Raw genomic sequence first — 22,078 nt, 5'->3', positions numbered from 1 at the left:
TCTTGTTTACGTTAATGTACACCACCAAATGTTGTTGTTACATATCCAACCATTTCCCGTCGACATTAAGCGATGTGCCCTGCGTGTACGTAATTAATTAGCCCAGCCATAATTGGGAATGAAGATGATTGGAGCGCGTTCGAAAGTAGTCGCCGATTTGAAGTCGTTTTCACGTTTACGTTTGTGTAGATGTGCCAAAATAAAATATCACTCATGGTCGCCCCTACAGGAATACTCAAAAATTCTTCGTTCACATACAAAGAGTTCATTTTCAGAATGCGCTAGTTTTCTCAACTTGAAGTTTCCTCGGCGTAAACCGGCATGAAATGTTTATCACGCTTCTGTAACCTCCGTCTGTTGGTGGTGTAAACTACCATGACGTCACGCATAGCAACCAATCACATAAAAGGACGCTAATGACTGTCTTTTTTTTTCCTGAATGCATCCTTCCCGCACACCTGTGTCCATGCATCGGGGATAAATGGCGGATAATATTTTTCAGGAAATGTTCACCTCTTGATTCGCACTAGAGTGTTGTATTTCTCCCTGAATACACCAGTAAGCAAAATAATGCTTTAGAATATTTCTGTGGAAACACACGCAAAGAGAAACTTCAAGTAGGCTAACGCGGGAATTAACTTTCTATTTTTTTTCCACCATCGAGAAATACTCCTTCACGTTATCACCAAGGTTTAACGGCAGCTGGCAAAACATATTTCGACGCATGCGCACTGACGGTTCTTACCTGCTTTTGCTGGACATGGGTAATGAATAATTTACATCTCGTAAGGTACAACTATTCTTCACACGATTGTAGCAATGGATGACAGTCTTTCGGGGAAAACGGCGAAAACCCGGCATCTTTACGGATTAACACCAGCTTCCCGACACTAGGAGGTAACATGTCGTGGAACTGCCGCCCGACGAACGCCGACACTGTGGAAATCCCAAGGAAATAAAAAAATATATACATCATATACCGTCACTTCAATCTGAACGACATCGAAAATGCCGACTTCACGGAAGGGACTTGTCGCGCCGCAGAACACCTTTCTCGAAAGTATCATTCGGAGATCAAACGTGCAACGTAAGTATTTCAGTATCGAACCGATACCAGTTACACGATTCTAGCATTTAGAAAGACACACGTTCCCCGTGTTATTGTGAAAATTAATGGAGGGAGCCCGCACGACAGGCGGACTGTATCATGATCAGTAATTGACGTCCATTTCTTATCTCCGTGTTTTTATATGCATTATCGATCTCTCTCTCGATATGTTTCGGCTCTTTTCTCCCCGATTTTGCCTGTTTACACAGCCGTCGATTGTCGTAAAAAAAGACAGTAGCGAGCCCGGGGAGAGACCGTTCGTGCCGTGTTCATACGATCTCCTTCTCTTCATTCCTACGCGCGGGGTTGTCTTCGTCCTCTTCATTTTCAATCAGCGACATTAACAGACGCCGATTGAATGAGAAGATCCGACAAGGGAGGGAGGGATCACGGGTGAGCCGAGAAAGGGAGTGATCCAGCCTTGCTGCTGCTTTTTCCTCCCGACCTTAGACACAATTGATGGGTAATGCCCGAAACACAGTCTCTCTACTTATAAAGGATCTTTTTTTTCCTAATCAGCTGCCTGACATCTGTCGTCCCATTTTTCTTGCTTTTTTGTTTCGGCCCTATACTGTTGTATTGTTGTCTACTATTTGCCAGCACCGTCGCGAATGGAGCGGGTCCACTTAAATTTTGTCAATAACAATAATAAAGCAAAAACATGGCTCGTACAGCGCACGGCATTTGTTTTGAACTGCGTGACAGAGAAATAATATCGGCGTGACGTGTGAACCATACATTAACTCAATAACGTTTATTAAACTACAATAGATTTTTGATTACGAGTGACTCCCTTTGTAGGAGTAGAAAGTAAAAAATTTCCTGGTGACATTTCTGATGGAACGATGTTAGTTATCCTTATTCTGGACACACACACACACAAACATACACAAATCGAGTACGTTCTGTACTAGGGATCTGTGAAAGGTGTAGGCCGATTACAAAACGATGTCACGCACTAGTGTTAATCACTATAATTAGCGACGATACGGGTTTGATTAATTATGCATGCAGGCTAACAACTCAAAAAATGAGAGTGACGGATTCGGAGAGCCACAGAGAGTCAGAAGTGGACAAATAGACATAGACACGCATTTCACCGGTCTAGAGCAAGATTCGGATGCGCTGACATCTCTGCTTTGGCCAATGAAAATAAATAAATAAATAAAAGTAACTGAACACAAGTGCTGGATTTGATGAAGGGAACGATTTCCCGTGGAAAAAAAAAACAAGGTAAACTGCAGAGAAGGTAAATTAGTAAGACGACGGATTGGTGATAGCATATCATACAAGGTCACTGTGTTGACTGAACTGAAACACACCTCGAGTCACATCCTGGCAATACAACTCGCAGAAATTGAAAGGGTGCGGGGGCAGGGGAATTTAAAATCACACCGTGATATATCAATACGTGAAAATTACTCGATATTTCCCTTTCATTTGCGTTTCAAGGGATTATTAGCCGCATATCATTGTGATACACTGAAACATGCATGGTACACAACTGATCGCGCTTCCTCGTACATAAAGCTAGAAAAATGTACCTCAAAAGCCCATGGTATGAGAGAGAGAGAGAGAGAGAGAGAGAGAGAGAGAGAGAGAGAGAGAGAGAGAGAGAGAGAGAGAGAGAGAGAGAGAGAGAGAATAAATTGTAAGAGTTCACGGTTGAAAATTAAAATTGACAGATAATTCGACAGACAGAGAAAACAGCAGAAAGACTGACGCACAGACTCGAGCAGCTTAGGGGAGAGATGAAATATTTATTGAGATGTCGCTGTGGACAAAACAGTCGTATCAGACTGACTGATATGACAGATAGACAGGCAAACAGACAGGCAAACAGACAGGTAGCCAGATAGACAGACAGACAGACAGACAGACAGACAGACAGACAGACAGGTAGTCATGGTTGCATGCTGTCGATGACGTACAGAAACACGAAATCCAAGCGCTATTTTCCCCGCCTCTCTGAAATTACAAAGAGAGGGAATCGTATCCCTGCAGTGGAGTTTGAACAGTGACCCATTTTAGTGCGAATAAGATAATTGCTCCGAAATAATCCGCGGTGATGTGTAAAACGCTTGCCAGCCCGATAATTACGCGCAGTCTGGTAGCAGCCAGCGTACAGGAAGCCACATTTTCCCACTATAATATATGCAGGTCCTAAAATAATGCTGATGCTCTTGACTTGTGCTCTCTGTCACTTCGACATAGTGTCACAGTAAGAGTGCCCTAACTACAAGTCCAAACACAGTCCAGAATGCATGGGCAAATATTTGAACAATTAAAAGCATAAAACACGACGTTTACGACGGGGACTCGTTCTTCACCACATGGAATGCCCGGTCCGCTCTTGGTTTTCACGTCGGCTTGTGCGGGATCCTGAGCCATCGAGCCGATTCCAGGCGACTTTACTGTATTTCCCATCTGGTACAATTGTTTACCCTCGGCGGCTGATTGGTGTAATTGGAAGTAATTCATCTTTATTGCCCGTGCTTGATATGCCTCTAACGCACGCACTAAAGACAAAGTCATGTATTTTATGTACAGAGTAAATGCGAGAAACCCGAGTGGGAGAAAGATTAGCGGACGGTAAAATAAACATGATGGTTAAATATTCACAGATGATAGGCACAAAGCATCTTGATCAGTTTGTAGCTATGGTCACTTATGAGTTCGCACGGCACTTTCACTACACATGACGATCATTCACGTGTTACCACTGTGTGTTTTGCATGTCTTGTATCCCACTGAAAATTTTGCCATGCCGTAGAATCATCTTCTTCCTGTTGGAAACGACTCCCCTTTTAGGAAATCGTGGTCAACTCCACTAGAATCTTGACTTATAAAATTAGCTTTATTTTTTTCTCTTGCTTTTCTTGAACTCATGGTGTACCGTACGTTTTCGCGGAGACTGCAGTTGTGCGTGCGACCTGAAAAAAATGAAAACGCTTCTGTGCAACAATGGCGGATGGAAGGCTTGCTTGAGCCACTCAACAACCCAAGATGGCGCGCCATGACAACCAACACAAAAGCGACGATGGTGATTAGAATGCGTGCTCGTCGTGAGCGAGAAACACAGCCAACATTGCGTTGTCTTTCGCTTGTTCTGAACCATGGCTTTCATTTTTTTAAGATCATCATGGCGCCCCAGCGGACGACAAATACCATTACATTATCATATCAGACTAGGATATAATCATGGCGATCTTGATTTCCCCCTCAGCTAGATCTTGTCACCAACAATTATGAATACATGATCAAAATTACCCGGAGGGATCTGCAGACAACGTCTCTGGCCATAGAATTTGTGTTATGATAAATTACAGCATCGAACACTGGCAGACTACAGCAACAACCTGATTTTATAAAAAAAATCAAAAATACCAGTTTTAGAAGCCAGACTTCGCATTAAGCGTAAACTCTGTTCAGGAGAGCTGTTTTTTACAATAGAACAGTAATATTGCACTGTAATAGCCGACGATTATGAGTTTTTATAGACAGTGTTACCTGGCCTAGTGCAAGTATACCCAGTCAGTTTATCGACCGTTAAGCAAACGACACACAAAATCGCCATCTTGTGGCAGATTTCCTCAACTTGCAAATTTGTAATGGCCGGGGCTGTTTCGTTTTACTCCCTCGTAATATCGATTAACACGGCATAGTGGAAATAACACAAAAGAGTCTCGCTAAACTGCAGTATTGCCCAATACATTTCGATTTCGATTTATTTACTGATAATATCAAATGGCCGAAAGGAAATGAAAAAAATAATCCGCCCTTTTTAAAACAAGGCGGGAAGAATCTTCAGCTTTTGGATTTGAACCATGGTATTTATGCGATGATATCGTATGCTTTTACAGTTGAACATCAGACTCCTGATTGGGTCGAGAAAATAATATCGATAATCTTAAAAAGCCACTTTTTCGACTACCTGTGAAAAATGTATATTTTGTGTGAGTTATAACTCATAATCTGCCATTTTTCAAAACTTATTCAACAATTGTCTATTTCGATAAAAAATGCCTACTAATGAACTTGGCAGTTATTCGTCTCTCACCCTTGAATTCACGAAGCCCAAGGTCACGTCCTTTGTGTTGTAGGGCACGGGCTGACGTCGGGTACAAAGGCTGCCAATCAGTCCAAAAACGATTATGAATATGAAACACAATAACATTTTTTGAAAGAGAGTAGACCAAACGATAGCCCTGTCTTTAAAAAATGTGAAAGTAGGACCACAAGAAACCTGACGCTACACGCAAGACAAAACACAAGAATCTTTCTTGACAATACAGCTAAAGATTGGCCGTGGGGGGGGGGGGTCATTTGCGTCCCTTTGTTTCTCACCTTGTGATTGTTGGAACTTAACGCATCTGAAATCATGATGGACACAGGAAAATATCGAAACATTCCGATAAATGCCTAATCTAGCGCCAAATGAGTGACGCCTAGGAAAAGAAAAATAGTCGTACAGAACTGACCATAAAATTTCATGGCCCTGCCAGTGCAGAAAGTCGCCCAGAAAGATCACACAGCCTATGTTTTCAAAATCCATATTTTCTTTTGACGCGTCGAAATAAATCGAAAGGGCACGACAGATTTGTGATGATTGATGATATCAATCTGTCCGCATAGCTTATAGCCAGACTGTTCACTCGAGTATAATTTCTGGGACCTCACAAAATAGGATGTGTACACGGCTATCACACATGGAACCAACACAAAGCAGCGCAAATCAACTAAACAGAATAGCCTATCTATTAATTAATTGATAAATATGTCCATTTACCTCGTCCATTCAAATTGCACAACGACATAGAAGTCAAAAGGTAAACCATATCATTACAAACGACCAATGAGCAATTTATATGCTATTTTTATTCCAAACATAAACTTTGCTTCCGGCTATTAAAGGCAGGATCATGTTTTGGCCCGGTTGGATGAAACACCATCAGGTCAACATGGAGCAGGTTATTTTATTTATTTTATGTCTTTTGAAACGTACAATTCGAATTGTCGTTCACCCAGTCCTAATGAGATTCTGTACAGTATCGCATTCAAGGGCGTCACGTCCACGCTTGCTTGATGGTGTAGCATGGTGCTACATTCTGTGCCGAATCAGCCAATTAAAAGTCAAAGTATAATACCCATGTAAGCTGTCCCCATGACACAGTTTGACATTCACTGAGAAATTAAATATACTCGGTGTCTTCCGTGAAGACCTAAGAATCGTCCAATGCTGCACACGTTCATCCTCAGGTGAAAATAAATGAAAACAATAATCGTCCTCTGATTGCTTCTTACCGTCTCTCAAAACATCTGTAAGAAAGTTTAACTTCATATCGCTATGACATCAATGATAACCTATAATTGTTTTGACCGACTAACATCGGTAAGAAATAAAAAAAGGCTTTGTTTGCGAGCGATATATTTGACTGTCACGTATGGTGTCATTTCCACAAACAATGCCAGGGAGGGTAAAGGGCACAGCGCATCGAACATACAGCGGCGCTTGGAAGATGTGTGGACCAGTTTCGATAACTACCGATAAAATCAGAGTTAACAATGTAATCTGGGAAATGATAATTCTGAATAATTGCAAATGAGCCGGAATTGGGGTTATCCCCGGCCCGACCCACGAGAAAGGATGACAATGGGTAGCCTATTAATTTTCAGCTTTGCCGCCTTATGGTGAGGATTTAATAGCGAGTGATACATCATACAGCGCATTCTATGTCATAGAGGTGCTGATGATATAAGATAAGACCAAATATATGAATAATGGTTATTGTATTGTTTGCTCCACGGTCATGCCCTTCCTCTGCGCTGTTGCCTAGCGACATGGAGACGGTAATGATGCTGTTTATTACGCGATGCCTATCCACGAGCGAGAATGCGACAGTCCCCAGGGTAGGAAGGTTACTGTGTCTGTCTCCGAAATTTTAAAAGCGATCTCGAAAAAAAAAATGGCGTCGTTAGTATGCGCGACTATAGTGAACGCGAGCGGGGCGGCGAAATGGGTGATCTCGAGCTGTGGCTTCGCGGTCGCCTTGGAAACCCGGGGCTTGATGCGGCTGTTTCTTAGCAACAGGCGTCGATGTTGTCGAGGAAGTCTTGTGTGATCCCCTATTTTTATATTATGAACAGCATACCGGCGTGTTTTACGACCGGCACTTTACGTATCGTATTTTGATACACTGAGCCCGCGATTGAGACATTATGATTTGTAACAAAAACAAAACATTACGGATTCAACCGTACAATGTTCAGAAAAGCGCGAAAACGAATAGCCCGTCGAAGGCCCCAAACGCCATGCACATACACACACAACGCATTTGCTTTCATCGCTTTTAAGGAACTTTGCTTTCTTCCCCTGAATCGAGGCGCACAATTTCACCTAATAATGCGATAAATTTACTGAGCAAGACCTATTCTTTTCAGCGTTCTCATCCAAAGCAATCGAGCTTGCTAGGTGGTCATTTCCATGACAACTTTTCACTCAGCAAAACCACTAAAATGTAAGCGACGGAAAGACATTTTTATTGCCAATTGATTAGGCCTCACATTTTCTTGTTCTGTGATTTGGTGTGTGTATGTTGGCGGGGCCGTCTCCTGCCGGCAGTGGCAGGAATTCGCTGACATCCGGCGCCCTTTATCGAGAAAATCGCGGCCAAATTTGCTGGAATCTGCTCGTAGTATTTTTCATGGATGTCTAAAATGAAGTGCATCGAACATCGACTTCACTTAATTTAGCGGAAAGGACGTGCCCCACTCTCTCTAAAAGCCTTTACGCGTACTGCGCGTGACGCTTGAAGGATACTGCTTTCCCGCCATCTTGGCATGAGCAAACATTTTCTGGCGTCGTAAATACCGAACTGCAAACCATCATACATAGACGCAAGTCAAGATACGTAGTTGCAACCAGCCTAGTCAAACCAATGACTTCATTGAAATAAGATTTGAAGTCTCTCCACACACATCAATCCCAAATCCCCTAATTATGTCAAAAGATTCACCTCAGGCCGAACAAAATATTGCCTTTGTAAAGGGTTTGAAAAAGTGATACAAAAATAGTATCTGAACATACAAGGAGAATCATTATGGCCGATTATCTCATAATCAACAAAACATTTCGTCCTTTCTCTTTTCCTGAATACTGAGTAAAGTATGATATCGCTCGAAACAAAACTCTTGTTGGAAAAAAGGGACAATGGAACTTAATTGCATGAATTATGAATTCCGTACTCGACCTGTAGGATATAGTATGCAGGTCATTGAAACTTTTGTTACAAACTTGGCGCGCTGCGCTGGGGTGAAGGTTGGCGCAGCGATGAATCGACGAAAATGAGACACATAGGCTAACTGGTGGTTTTTTACACACTTCAACAAGCAATTTAGACCTTCAAAATGCTGATAACAGCGGGCATGACTTGAAATGGCGGGACCGGGAGTCTCAATGTTATCGGTTGATCACCTCAACTGAGTTTTCGTGTCCTGTCGTGGGCTAGGTGAGAAAGACCGTGTAATGGATGTGTGTAGTAGATGATACACTGTTGTAACTCAAAACCAAAAATACCAACACAATAAATGGCCCTGTGACTTGCAGGCGTCCTCTGATAATTTTTTTCATGCATGAACATCGCTCTTGGCAATGCAACCTTGCGTTTTATTTATTCCAATTTTCGCGAACAATGGAGAGCATTCCTGGGTGCAGAACGATGCAGGATATTGAATTGTCTGCTGTAAACGGGTATGGGTGTTATTTTGAGTCAAAGTACCCGCATTTATCGTCGTCAACACGAACTGAGTTGACATTGTAATACAAGACATACTCGCCTATGGGTAGGTCACGTGGATTACTGAATGGAAATATTTAAATCTTTTCATGCGAAAATTGTGAAATTTTACTAGCATGGCGCCACGAATGGTTTCAACAACGTCTTTGTAAAATCTATTCTGAACATTAATGATTTATTTATTTATTTCGCACTATTTGAATGAATAAATGTCACGTCGGGAAACACAATCTATTAAAACATAGTTTTTTGTCTTATAAATTCGCCATTCAGTTCATGTATAACAGTTAACTAGTGTGGATTCTTGTACAAGGACGTCAACTATTTTCGCTTATGAAAGAATCACGTGATCTTCGTTCAAATCTCGATGAGCGGTCGGTCTCAGCGGAGACGTCAGAAACGCCAAGTTTGCCCCAAAGTCGTGCGTTTATCATTGTTATAGTGCCAGTTTTTATATCCGAGAGGATGAAAGGGAGTTATTTGAGGTTATTTCAGTGGGTCTTTTTTTTTCGGATTGAAATTGCCATCAATCTGTATTGCCGTGTCTTGAGGAGTGTCATGACTTCACGTCTTGCACGATCGGTCAAAGATAATGCGGCGTATCAGTGCGCTGCTGTGTGATTAGGCATTTGTGCTCGTTCGGCTCGTGTTTTGATGCTATGAGTTCGCGGAGGGATTTTTCCTGTAAATCGTTTAAAATGAGCGTACCTAGGTTCCCCCTCTAAGTGCAATATGGAGAAACATCAATCTGTTCTGTCGCAGATCGTCATCAATATTGCAGAAATTTAAGCGTCGAAGAGGTTTCAATGACATTTTGGGTAATCAGGTGGCCTATGACAAATTTATCGGTTAATATGGAAATTAAGAAAGAAAACACACTGAGAGAGAGATGCTGATGACTCAAATATAATCCTCGACCTGCGAATAAAAGTGAATGCCCAGGCAGGTATTCGTGCATGTGTGTGTGTTGGTATTCGTGTACAGCAGCATAGCCCCATAAAAGGGTAAAGGTCAACAGGTAATAAAGCGAAATAAAATGTTATATCGGCGACATACAAAACAATGACATTAATCAACGTAACTGACATGACTGACATATAGATTTATTGCTAATGTGATTAAAAATTGTACAACAATAGCGCCACTTTGAAACAACAGTGTTGAACGATGGAAAAACACAACGGCGTGTTTTCGGAGAATTGCAACGTCACATCCTGGCGCGTCATGCACCGTCCGATGAAGTGCTTCGTTTTCTTCCATGAAACTCATAAAACAGGCACAATTTCCTGGATCAAACTACACAAAATGTGTCACTTCGTATTCACGATGAAGGTTGAAATGCATCAGGCAAAATGACCTGTGATAATGTGTCATATTTTCATTACCCTAATAACAGCGCTGCAATTAAATGATGAATGTCTTGTTCGTTTAATTAATGAAAATCGACTGAAAGCGGAGGGTAACTTGGAAAGCCGGGTAATGGTAGCCACTTCGATGACGAAACAGAATAATTTAAATTGAGTTCAGTCGGAATATAGCAAAAATTCTGCTGACGGACATTTTTTTAACAATTTCAAAAATTTGAATCTCATCCGCAAACAGATATCTTTACATTGTTTGTTCTGGAGACGACACCATGTGTCAACGTCAAGATGTTGATAACTGACACTGACATAGAGAGCTTTTCACTTTGTAGCTTCGCGACGGATTTACAGCTTAGACAAAGAAAAATATGTTTCTGGTAAACCTGGCTTACACTTAGTATACCCTTCACCCTGTACTTTGTTTCCGCATTAAAAAAAAATAGCAGCTATTTCCTTGTTTTCTTACCCTTATAAGAATGTAAAAACATTTCACATTTCCAGACTGACGTACTTTATTTTTCGGAGACTATATATATGGCATATTTTTTTATTTTTGTCGGGAAGGTCAGTCGGAAGCACTTGGACTCATTTCCATGATCAGAACAGATGGCCTAACGTGCCTGCTTATCATGATAAAACAATAGGTTACAAGGGGAAACTTTGTCTCTTCGTCGTTAATGGTTTGTCTATGCATGTGCCGCAAACACACCTATTTTCGCATTTTCACCATAAAGGAATAATTGTGTATAGATGGTGATTTGGTGTCAAAAGTGTCTGAAAAACCGTTTCAAAATTACCGTAATGTTGATTCGATTAACACTATCAAGTAGCCCACTGGTTAGAAAAATTCGCAAGTCATATTTGGAATGGGATTTCGGTGTTGATACACAGAACACTTACGTTTTACAACCAATCTCCACTTTGGCAGCGTTGCGCAGCGACGACATGTCAAAAAAAATGTAACACTGACTTCGAGTGTGCGCAGCCGCCGGGACTGAATTTCCCGCCAAAATCAGACATCACCAAACCTTAACTAGAGACAGGCAATAAAATAAATAAAGCAAAATGTAAGAAATAGATAATTGCGAAAGCACTGTAACAGAAAAAAATATATAGTATAATACGATGTACACCCGTCGGCATATTTTTTGAAAACGATATTGTGAATATATTTTTCTATCGCAAATTTTGCAGATTTAGTTAACCGTGTGCGGGCAAATTGTTTGCTTCCAGAATTTTAATTGCGAATGGAAAATTATCCGGCAATGTGTCTGAAGGGAAAAGTGGCAGGTAAAAATCGATCTCATATTTAGATAGGCAGCGGGGGAGGTTTAAAGGTAGATGGTTATCGCTGTGATCCATCATCGAAGATCGATAGCGCAGCGCGGCGTGCAGATTTGTCACGCAGGCGTTGTATATGTCGAACAGCACAGAGATAACCGCGAGCGTCGAGCGGGCACTCCGGCTTAGGGGTCACGGAGTTAAAAGTCAATGGCAGGACCGAGGGTAGGGAACGTCACCTCACCGGGCTGTACATGTTCTAGTTCGTTATATCTGTTCACAATATCCGTTCAGGGAAAGTCTTCTCTGTCGCCATGGAAACATTGACCCTTCTCACACATTAGGTTGGTCTAGTGGAAACAAATAGGAGCCGTGTAGTCCATTTTTACTACGGCAAAACCTACTGTTCCTGCTCGAGCAAGTCTTAAAAGATCGTGCTCTTGGCATGTGCTGAGAAAAACGCCATTCTTAGCTTTGACAGCTTCTTCTGGAAGAAATTTGTTAGACTTTTAGAACCTGATACATAGACGGTGCTTCTTTAACAGTTTTAAGTGATGCTGTATCTCTATGCATGTTTACAGTTCGAACAAGATATAATGGCTCAGCGCTATTTCACACAAACTGACAAAAGACGGTGAAAATGTGCATTACTTTCTGGGGAATTCAACTTTTTTAATCGTGAAGAAATGAACCAAACCTGTTTTGAGCTCAAATGTAGACATTCGTACACCGACGGAAGGAAGGAGGTGGGGGAGGGGAGGGGGATATCAATTTTTGAAATTTCTTGTTTTTGTAGAAGTTGAATTTCTGAATTCTAATACAGGTTAAACAGCAAAACTCATCACTTTTATTTTATTTTAAAAAAATGATAGTCCTGCAGACGATGCTACATGTATTTTTTCAATGTTTTCATATACTTAAAAAATCATCTAGTCCTGAAGACGATCCGACACGTTTGGTATTTTTTCAATAATTAGAAATTACTCTACCATCCAACTACAATCCATACTCAAAGAATCCACTTTAAGTGATGTATTTCTTGAGATATATTTAGAAACAGTGCATGAAACCCGCATTGGAGCGTAACGGGACGGCCATCAACAGATCAAGGTGGATTCTAATTATTCGCAAAGTCAACAATTTCGCAAAAATTAATCGTCACTGAAACTTTCTAGAATGAGCTTGCTTGGTGCCGCCCTGTCTGAGGCAGCTACTAATTTTCCAATCTTTGTCAAACTGTCCACCTTCAGTACAGATCATCATTTGCATTTTCTTTTCATTAAGGAAGATGAGTCATGCATATTTATCAGTCCAGATCACAATATCGTCGAGACGATCGAGCACGTAGTACACTTTCTGTATATCTTCAAGCTCAGACGACACCAATGGGCACTTTTCCAACTTTTCCCGCCTTATTCGCATAAAAGAAGGTCGGATATCATGTTCTTAATGTCACGACAGATTATTAATCTATGGTTCTGACGTAATTTCCGGGGCAGAGAAAACGGTATTTTCAACAGATTACGGTTCGGCAATTTTATTTCAGTCCCCTATCGACTTAATTTTCAATGGTATAGAATCGTTTGCTTTATCGGGACTACTTTTTTCGTATTTCAAGATGTCTGCTCGGTCCCAGGGAGTTCAATATCAATGTGAAGCGAAAGCGCCTAGTAAAGGCCACTGCCGACGAGCTTTCAAGTTGTCGCACTGTTTCCAAGACACGTTGCTGTCATTTTAATTCACCATTTTATCAATCTGCTATTTCTGTTTCACCTTTAAGGCATTTTTTTTGGTGAATTTAGAATTTTTCAATTTTTCTTTTAAATCTCAGCAACCGTCAATCGGGCATTTTGTTTACCGTTCATCCACTGAAGGGATATTGAAAGGAATTCTACATTTAGTGCATCTTGTCACTGAAAGAGCTTGACCCCTTGTCTTGTGTCATATCGCTGTAATGGGAAAAGACGCTTTCCCGGGGAAAATGATTCCAATCAGTTAGCCAAATTTCAGTGAAGAATGCCAGGATGAAAGAACGCCAGTCACGCGTGATGTTGGAAACTGTTCCGTAGGCACCATTAGCGGTGAATAGGTACCTGGATATCTCAGTCTGCACCAGATCTAGAGTCGTAATGATGTCAATAGTGTCTTAGGTTATGTAAATTTCTCGATGATGATGTGGAGGAGAATGGTGATGTTGATGGTTGTGATGACGACAACAACGACAACAACAACAGCGATAATAATTATTGTTGTTTTTATTGTTGTTATTATTATTTAATAATATCTAGATCTCATAAAGCGCGAGAGTTTGAAAAATTTCATATTGTTTCCATCAAATTCCCGTGTCACGCTGCAGAATATCATTGATGAAAATTGTTTAGGAAAATACTGTGATTGTCTGATAGATTTCATCGGTAAGTTTAGAAATGTTCAAAAATAAACACTTGAAACAACGATCGACAGAAATAGCAGCGTTTGTTGAAGCGTCACTAACCGTCATATTTCCTGTAGATTTATTGATTTATTTATTGTGATACGTTGATGACTAAAATTGACAACTTATATAGGAGACAGAAGATGCGATTCCATCATGGCATTTTGAAGATTTATTTCCACACGACATATTAAATTTCGCCATTATCCTTTTTAAAACTGTATTTTTTGCCACTTTTTATGTGGATCACGTACGGTGCCAAATTCGCTATATTCTCCCATTAATTTGGTCATTTCTTTATTATATGAGAAGCAATCAGTTGTACTGCTCGACATCTTGAAGCTATTTAAGAGTTGTCCGAAACAAACCTTCAGCGGTTTTGACAAAAATAGAAAAGCGGTGAAATGTCTATTATTCAAACTATCAGAAATCTTATACTGATAAGCTAACAGGAGTTCTTTCGAAAGTACAAACCTTGGTGTACAGTAGCATGGACTTATATTTGACAATTCAGTTACGTGTACTATTCATCTGCGATGGATTTCATTTTTTCCTTGACACAGAAAACGCCTAAATGAGTATTTTATCCCTAACTTTAATTTTAATACCACGCGCTGAACAATGCAGTACATTCCACCATCATGATAATCGCTGACAATATCTCTTTGCTGTATTAATGGTATGGGTAATACTAGTATCGGAGTCAGTTGATAAAATTTTAGATCAAATTAAAAAATAAAGCATTTTGGCGAGTCCAAAATATATATTTACATAAGTTCACCTTCGGGCCGTATGCATTACCTGCCAGGCCTTCAATTTAAAGTCACTCGGTCTCATGTAAAATTGAATTGAAATAAAAGATTGACGTTAGCTGTGGTCTTACGTAAGACATTCTCTTCAATTTGTAACTGCTCCACACCGATTGGCGCTCCATGCTGAGCTGCCAAGGGCATGTTATTATCGCGCGAAAGACTCTGGGTTCCGAAATGCACACACACAGTCTCTTCCGTTCCACAACATTCAGTTCCGCTCAAAAACAATGTTCAGTAAACTTATCGACACAAGAGTTCATTAACCAAGAATAAAAAAGAACCAACGAACCGTGTTTTTAATTTGAGTGGAATATTTTACCGTGGTATTATTTGTTCTAATGAGTGATCCTGCATTTATTTGTATGTTACAGCGTCTTGTATAATTTCCATGCAATGAAAGAGGCATAATTGCTTCTGTGCCAAATCTAATAATATTTCAGTTCCAGATGAATGTGACATTTTTGTCAATAAGGCATCACTTAAAAAGTAATCTTGGATATTTTTCCCCTTGAAATAATGCGGGTATGATCGACATTCAAGAAAAATGAATTCGGTTTTAGGCCTAAATGATAAAGTAAGCGTCCTTTATACCGGGACAAGTATCGATTTCACATTGTTGTTGTTGAGGCCATGGGGTCCAATTGGACACGTGCATTTAATAAAATGAAAAAAAAACCAAACAAACAAGCAATTTATAGGACGAGCTCATCATTAGCGTATTTAATTAAATTGTATGCAACTGACAGCCGATCGAAGGATGAGGAGGTCAGGTGACTTGAAATACAAACGCCAGCCTAATGACAAAATTATCTTGTAAGCATTTGATTTTGGAGTTTTGACGCTCCGGACTGCGGACGTGGACAACTACTGTAAACGCGAGACGAAATTCAGACCTTACCACGTTAAAAGATCTAAACCACGACCTTTGGCTCGTTATCTGGAACTCATCAGATATTCTCATGTTAGACACGATATTGAGAGAGAGAGAGAGAGAGAGAGAGAGAGAGAGAGAGAGAGAGAGAGAGAGAGAGAGAGAGAGAGAGAGATGGTCTATTTCTCCTCCCAACGCGAGTCTATCCACACTACCAGCGGCAGCCTTTGTCTCTCGTTCGTTTGCAAAAATTGATAAGATCGAATTAATAAATAATTGACATTTCACAAGGTAGAAAAAGTCCATGTCTGTAGGATCACATATATGCTCACTTTTATACAGCCCATAAAACTTCTCCTCTCTTTGCTGCATGTCTGAATTGCTGCTGCTTGAACACATTCCTTTTTCTTAGCGTTGTTTTCCTGCCTGTGTGATTATATCTTAGTAACGTCAAAGAAAACAAAAGCATAATGTTCATGGGACACCTAAGATGATACACAAACCTACTCCTTTTTCCTAACGAAAAAGCCTGCTACACTACAATTTAAAACGCGACTCGACCGACCCCTAATTGGCGCTGAGTCATTTTCTGCGAGCATAACGAATTCATATTAACAAAGGGAAATTGACAATATTAGTTTTATTATTGTTCGGAGAAGATGACACTGGTGATGTGAATATTGAATAAACAGGATGAATATTTATTTTGTGAGAATCAATTAGATCTGGTTAACCAATGTTTTATTAGTATCGTAACCACATTTTGTGTCCTTGGCGCGATTCGTATATGTAGATATCGAGGAATCCACCATCCTGAGAACACGGTCGACAACGATGAAATTACCTGAACAGCGTTGGACCATTTTAAGTTGTCAGCAAAAAATACAGGAAGGTGGCCGTCAGTCCACGTGCTTGTAGATATAAAATTGAACTTGGACGGCCAGAGCGCGATTCGCTCATTTGTTTCTAGTGAAGCTGTTTTATCTCAAGTTGTCCATTTTGGTATTATTCTGTCGCGAATTCCGGCGGCGCGGCGCATTTGAGAGAGTTTGACTGTTGTACAATTTTTCGAGCGAGGTTTGATTGCATGCATGGGTTCATCCAGCTCACGTATTTAAATATATGCCTGAATGACACTACTGACGTCATCATGTACCCTGAAGGGAATTGGCGCGGATATACGTTTTTTTTCTCTCTCGCCTCTATACAGTTTGCTACTGAATATTTATCGTTTTGTTGTTTTATTCTGCTCATTTATTTGAATAGGGCGTAAATTTGTGATATCCATGTCAGCATGGAACATTGAACTTAAAAGACGTGTTGTGCACAGAAGGAGATAGGTATGAACAGATCTGTCTGGAGCCCGGGTGTCTGATCGAATATTCTCCTAAACCAGAGAATGCAGACCCTGAGCATTGAGACCTTTAGAAGTACACATAAAACCTTAATTCAATTCGCCGATTCCCTTTTTTTGTATTGTACGATACACTGTTCTAAAATTGGACATGAGGATCGTGTTTCATCTTTGGATTGGGAACATCTGCAGTCATGGCGACCAGGACTGTCACCATGGTTATCGCTGAACCTTGAAAAAAAACATTTACACGATCCTCAGAAAGAAAAATAGCGTAATCAATTAGTTCAATGTGACTTTCTATGAAAGTCTTTCGTCACACGAATCACACGCGCGATCTCAGTCTGCAAATGCTTCAAGAATATTTATGGTTTGGGAACGAGGAGGAAACATCGTCAGAGAATTCAAAATGGCGCACAAACCACAGGGATCTTACACTTCAGGGGCATTTGGTGCTCTTTGACGTTGTACTGCTTCAAGTTTCCGTCATTTTTATTACCGGGGATTTCAGTCTGAGTGACGAAATGTCGTGTAGGTCAATGACATCTTGACCAGACTCTAATCTCTTCATCAAAAACTAAGTAGGATGTGCAAACAAAATGGCGGTATTTAGGACTCTGATATGTTGAACAGGAACTGACACAGGTAGTAATGAAGGTATTTTGACGAGAGATGAGGATGAAGTATCTCCAACTACTTGAATGGCTCTATCGATATGTTAAATCAGCCGGGTTTACCAGCAGGTTCTTGTTGCAGATTAAAGGTCATCGAATTGCTATGAATTCTTGATCACTGCTAAAACTGCTCCAGAGGGATCTCTATTATTTACATTCTACGACCTAACTCTAGTCTTATTTATAGAAAATGAGATTTCATATTCCAAAATAGCTTCAAGGTTTAATTTTAATGATCCCAAAAACAACACGGTGTTTGTCAAACGGGCGTTTATACTCCTTGTCAGTAGCAGTGCCACGTACGAAAATATTATGCATAACCTTTTTCAACACAATTGGGTCCGTGACTGACGGATTTACTGCTAGCCTTATTTAGATAACCCCAAAATGCTCATCAGTTAATTTTCACGTATTGACTGATTGCGTGCCTAATTGACTGACTAGCTGACAATTAATACACGAATCGACCGACCGGCCAACTAACTTAACCACTCAGACATTCACCAGCTCACTGACTAACAACTGACTGCCTGTACAACAAATAAACAAACTGACAAAGCCACAGACCCACTGGGGACAAACTAAGTGACTCACTCGATGGAAATGTCACAAACACAATAATCAACCGACCGACCAACAAAAAAACCCAACCAACTTATCAACGAATTAGCTGATCAGCCACTAGCTAACTAACCCAAGAAGTAAACGTCTATAACAGACTAAGCGATAGTAACAAGCAAGTGACATAACTGAACACCTATCCATACAAATACCCGAACAGTTTGAGTTTTGTAAACCAACAGCCAACTGACCAGATACTTCACAGAGAACGGTCATTGTTAAAAACTGCCCAATTTATTTCTTTATGTCACAGTCTGATTCACATAATACAATTCAAGTACTGTATATCATCGACTCATTACATGTCACGCGTCATGAAAATTTTCTGTGAGGTTACTATGCCGACAGAGTTGTTTTAATATTCCCATGGCAAAGATATGTAGTAGATGAGCTATGACTAATGCAGGGCAAAACAAGCCAAATGAAAAATGTTTACGTTCTTGTATAACAGTAATGATGTGTAAGGTTCCTTAAGATGCACTTTGCGACGACAAAACGTCTCCCTTCAGCAGCACAAATGAAGTCAAATACTATCAGATAAGGACAGCTTATTATGTCCTTTTAGATTACGGAGTACTGAGGTATAGACATCAACACAGGTAAAATAATTTTGGGACTTTTTACTTTCTAACTTACCGGTAACTTTCTTGGTGTTCTAAAGTACCGCCAGGATTACATGTAGATTGCAATAAGCTTTAATCAAGCTTCCCAGTGGATATGAAGTACATTCCACGATAATCTGCCTCAGGATCATCCTAAGAATAAATGAGCAATCTTTCCACTGAAATATGTGTTTCCATCAAAGTTCGCTGTGGATAAACTGGAATTAGATGGAGGGGGTCATAAGTAAGTTGAAAAAAGTACAGAAGTATCTTGATCTCATTCATGACCACAAATAGCTTTATTTGCATAAAGAACAACGACAAAAATGAAATAAATAATGACAGCAATAAGCAGTTGCGATGCATAGAATATCGATGACGACGATAATGATGCTGTTGTCGATAATAATAATAATAATACCCATCATCATCATCATCATCATCATCATCATCGTCGTCGTCGTCGTCGTCGTCGTCGTCGTCGCTAATCAAGAAGAATTGAAATACTCAAGTTTGTGTGATGAGACGAAATATTCGATTTTGTTATATTGTAGTGAGTACAGACGCAGGCAAGTCTGATTCCCGCTGTAAACACTCGCTCTTACAACAAGGGAGAAAGAGTGAAATCCTATAGGAATGTTGTGCGTTGATGTACATGGCATTCTATGGTGGTAGCGCAGGTGGTGTTCGAGAAACACTCTGCCTGTGTAACTCGAGGTGCCGTCACGAAAAATACACACACACACAGAAGGCAGAGAGAGAGAAAGAGAAAAGTATTAAGCATATTAAAGTGAGAGTTCGATCCGATAACTGGGAGGGGAATTTATGGACAAATTTTAATAAAAGGTTCCTATGAAAAGCTTAACTGCTAATGTAATCAGCATCACGGCGACCTCCCGTGGTCATTGCCTTTGTGTAATGCCAGTGAATGCATTTACCTCGTTATGACGATCATATCCTACTTAGAAAAACGGCGATCTAGTTAGCAAATGGATTGTTTTTGAAGATTCTGAAATATGCGCTCACAACTGAGACACAACGCCAGCGCTAGTATGACGTCACTCGCATAACAGCAGGGAAGGGGTGGGGGTGGGGGTGGTTCTGAAACATGTTGGATCTGAATTTAATGTCAGTATATTGACACCGGCTATGGCATCACTTTCGCTTATTTTTTTCGAGAAACCAAGCTTTCTTTGCGTAATTCCATATTTTCCTTAGCATTTTCTGTGGTGGAACCCGGCTCGATGGTGTTCCGAGTGTGTTTGTCCTGCGTAATCGATTCACATAATGTTTGCCGTCAGGCAGTTCTTCTTCTAGAGAAGACTCTTGGGAGTGCATGCATCACACGAAATTAATTATTGTCCATTACTTCTGTTTCGCTACACGCCCTGTTTCGGCTGAAGGTAATTAACAGATTTATAAATAGATAGAAAGTAACACAAATGTACCATCACAATTCATCCACAGCCATTACCGGCGTCAGTGTATGTGATATTATGGTATTGATAGTTTACAATAGTGATAAGCACAGGTATTGACGTTCCCATACCAGTCATTTTGTTTCCTTTCGTGCATGAGTGGCTTTCTTTTTTTTTTGCCGGAAACAAAGTGGGGAAAAATATTTGAAAGGCAAAATCCATTAAATAGTGGGCACCATTAATTGATGGATGGGAAGGTAACTCTACCACGATTATCAAACATATAAATTTTTGGGAAGAGTGTCGAGTAAACAAATTGTGATAAATATAGCAAGATCGAGACCAAACGTTATGTATTAAAATAACATAAAAATAAATCAATAAATGTGAAGGGGCGTTACAAACCAGCAAGTTAACGCATATCTTATTGAATTAAGACCCTGTAATTGAACATTGTTACGAAATAGATTGTGCGTGTTACAGACAACAATATGTCTAGTTGTTTACGCAGATGAATATTTTATCCCGCTGTGAATGACAAAAAGATAATATTGAGGAAGCTAATTAGTTAAAATCGAAAATTTGAAGTTATTATGACCTTATTCTATGTGTCACTGAGAACAGTTCCTTGCTTACGTAACAGCTTCTTTCTACGGTCCTAATTGGATAGCAGAAAGAATTAGGTTAGCCCTGTCTAACCGTGAGATTGTATTTTCTCCAGCTTCTTAGAGTCGTTTTATACGGAAACAGAAATTCAGACAAATTTCTTCCCGCGATTCACGAATCACCCAACATTAAAAGATTTTTTTTCTTTTCATGGATAGCTACTCTATGATCTCGTTTTTGTTCTGATTCCCTCTTCCACGTCGAAGTTCTTCTGCGCATGTCTAGTCACACGGCATCCATGCCTGATTTTTATATTTTGAGTTCGACCCGACGGTGCGATTGACACGGGTTACCCGTGCCGTTGTCGTCGATTACTCGGACACAGCCTTTCCGGCAGTTGAAAGTAACGAGTTTGAAGTTGTTTGATTGGCATGAGCCGCGTGAATGTAAATTTGCATCACACTTTTTAATCAAGTGAAATTTACGCCTGAGTTGCAGACGCTAAAAATAAACATAAATATGATCGGTTGTCAGCCATCTTCGCAATGCTCCTTCTGCTGTGTCTACGTATGCGTACTTTGAAAAAAAAACCAGCAATTGAGATATGTCTCAGAAATAGCTCGTGGCAATGAAAAATTAAAAAACATGCCCATCTGTCGGCCATATTAGATTATATATTGCAATAAACCTATACAGACACTTACGATTGTTGGTGCTCAGGAGTGCCTTTAATTGCAATAGACTTGAAACGTAGACCATATAGCACAAGAAACTTTTACATACATATGAGAATTACAACCCTATGTCTTCGTATCAGTTTAAGGGAAATTATTTCTAGTAGTATGCCTGAGTAATGCTTCAGACACGAAGAAGAGAAACAAAAGAGAACAATATGGCTGAACGGCAACCATATTATACATTATTGTAGTCGTTCTCACGCTCTGTCCTTATACCAGCGCAAAAAGAAATCGATTCACGCATGCCTAAGTAATGACTTGGAGAGTAGTAGAAAATTACAATGCAGCGGCCATATGCGAGCGTATTTCGAAATTATATCAATTTACATAGTTATTCTCTTGTTATGTATTTATATCTGATATTATTATTAATAACATGAGCAGAATACTCAGATCAGTG

The 22,078-nt window shown here is 40.1% G+C and overlaps 1 protein-coding gene across 3 annotated transcripts in view; it reads left to right on the top strand.

The window, feature by feature from the left end:
- The first annotated feature begins 448 nt into the window (after positions 1–448).
- LOC139149753 (voltage-gated delayed rectifier potassium channel KCNH1-like) overlaps positions 449–22,078 on the top strand; it is a 56,617-nt gene continuing 34,987 nt past the window's right edge. For all 3 annotated transcript variants that reach the window (XM_070721713.1, XM_070721711.1, XM_070721710.1), the window contains exon 1: positions 449–1,087. In XM_070721713.1, the coding sequence (XP_070577814.1) occupies positions 1,009–1,087 (79 nt within the window). In that variant the 5' untranslated portion in view covers positions 449–1,008. The remainder of the gene's footprint in view (positions 1,088–22,078) is intronic.

Source organism: Ptychodera flava, chromosome 14 (assembly GCF_041260155.1).
Source record: "Ptychodera flava strain L36383 chromosome 14, AS_Pfla_20210202, whole genome shotgun sequence".
Taxonomy (NCBI): domain Eukaryota; kingdom Metazoa; phylum Hemichordata; class Enteropneusta; family Ptychoderidae; genus Ptychodera; species Ptychodera flava.
The sequence above is the reverse complement of the archived record's forward strand: the minus strand, read 5'-3'. Positions and strand labels throughout refer to the sequence as shown.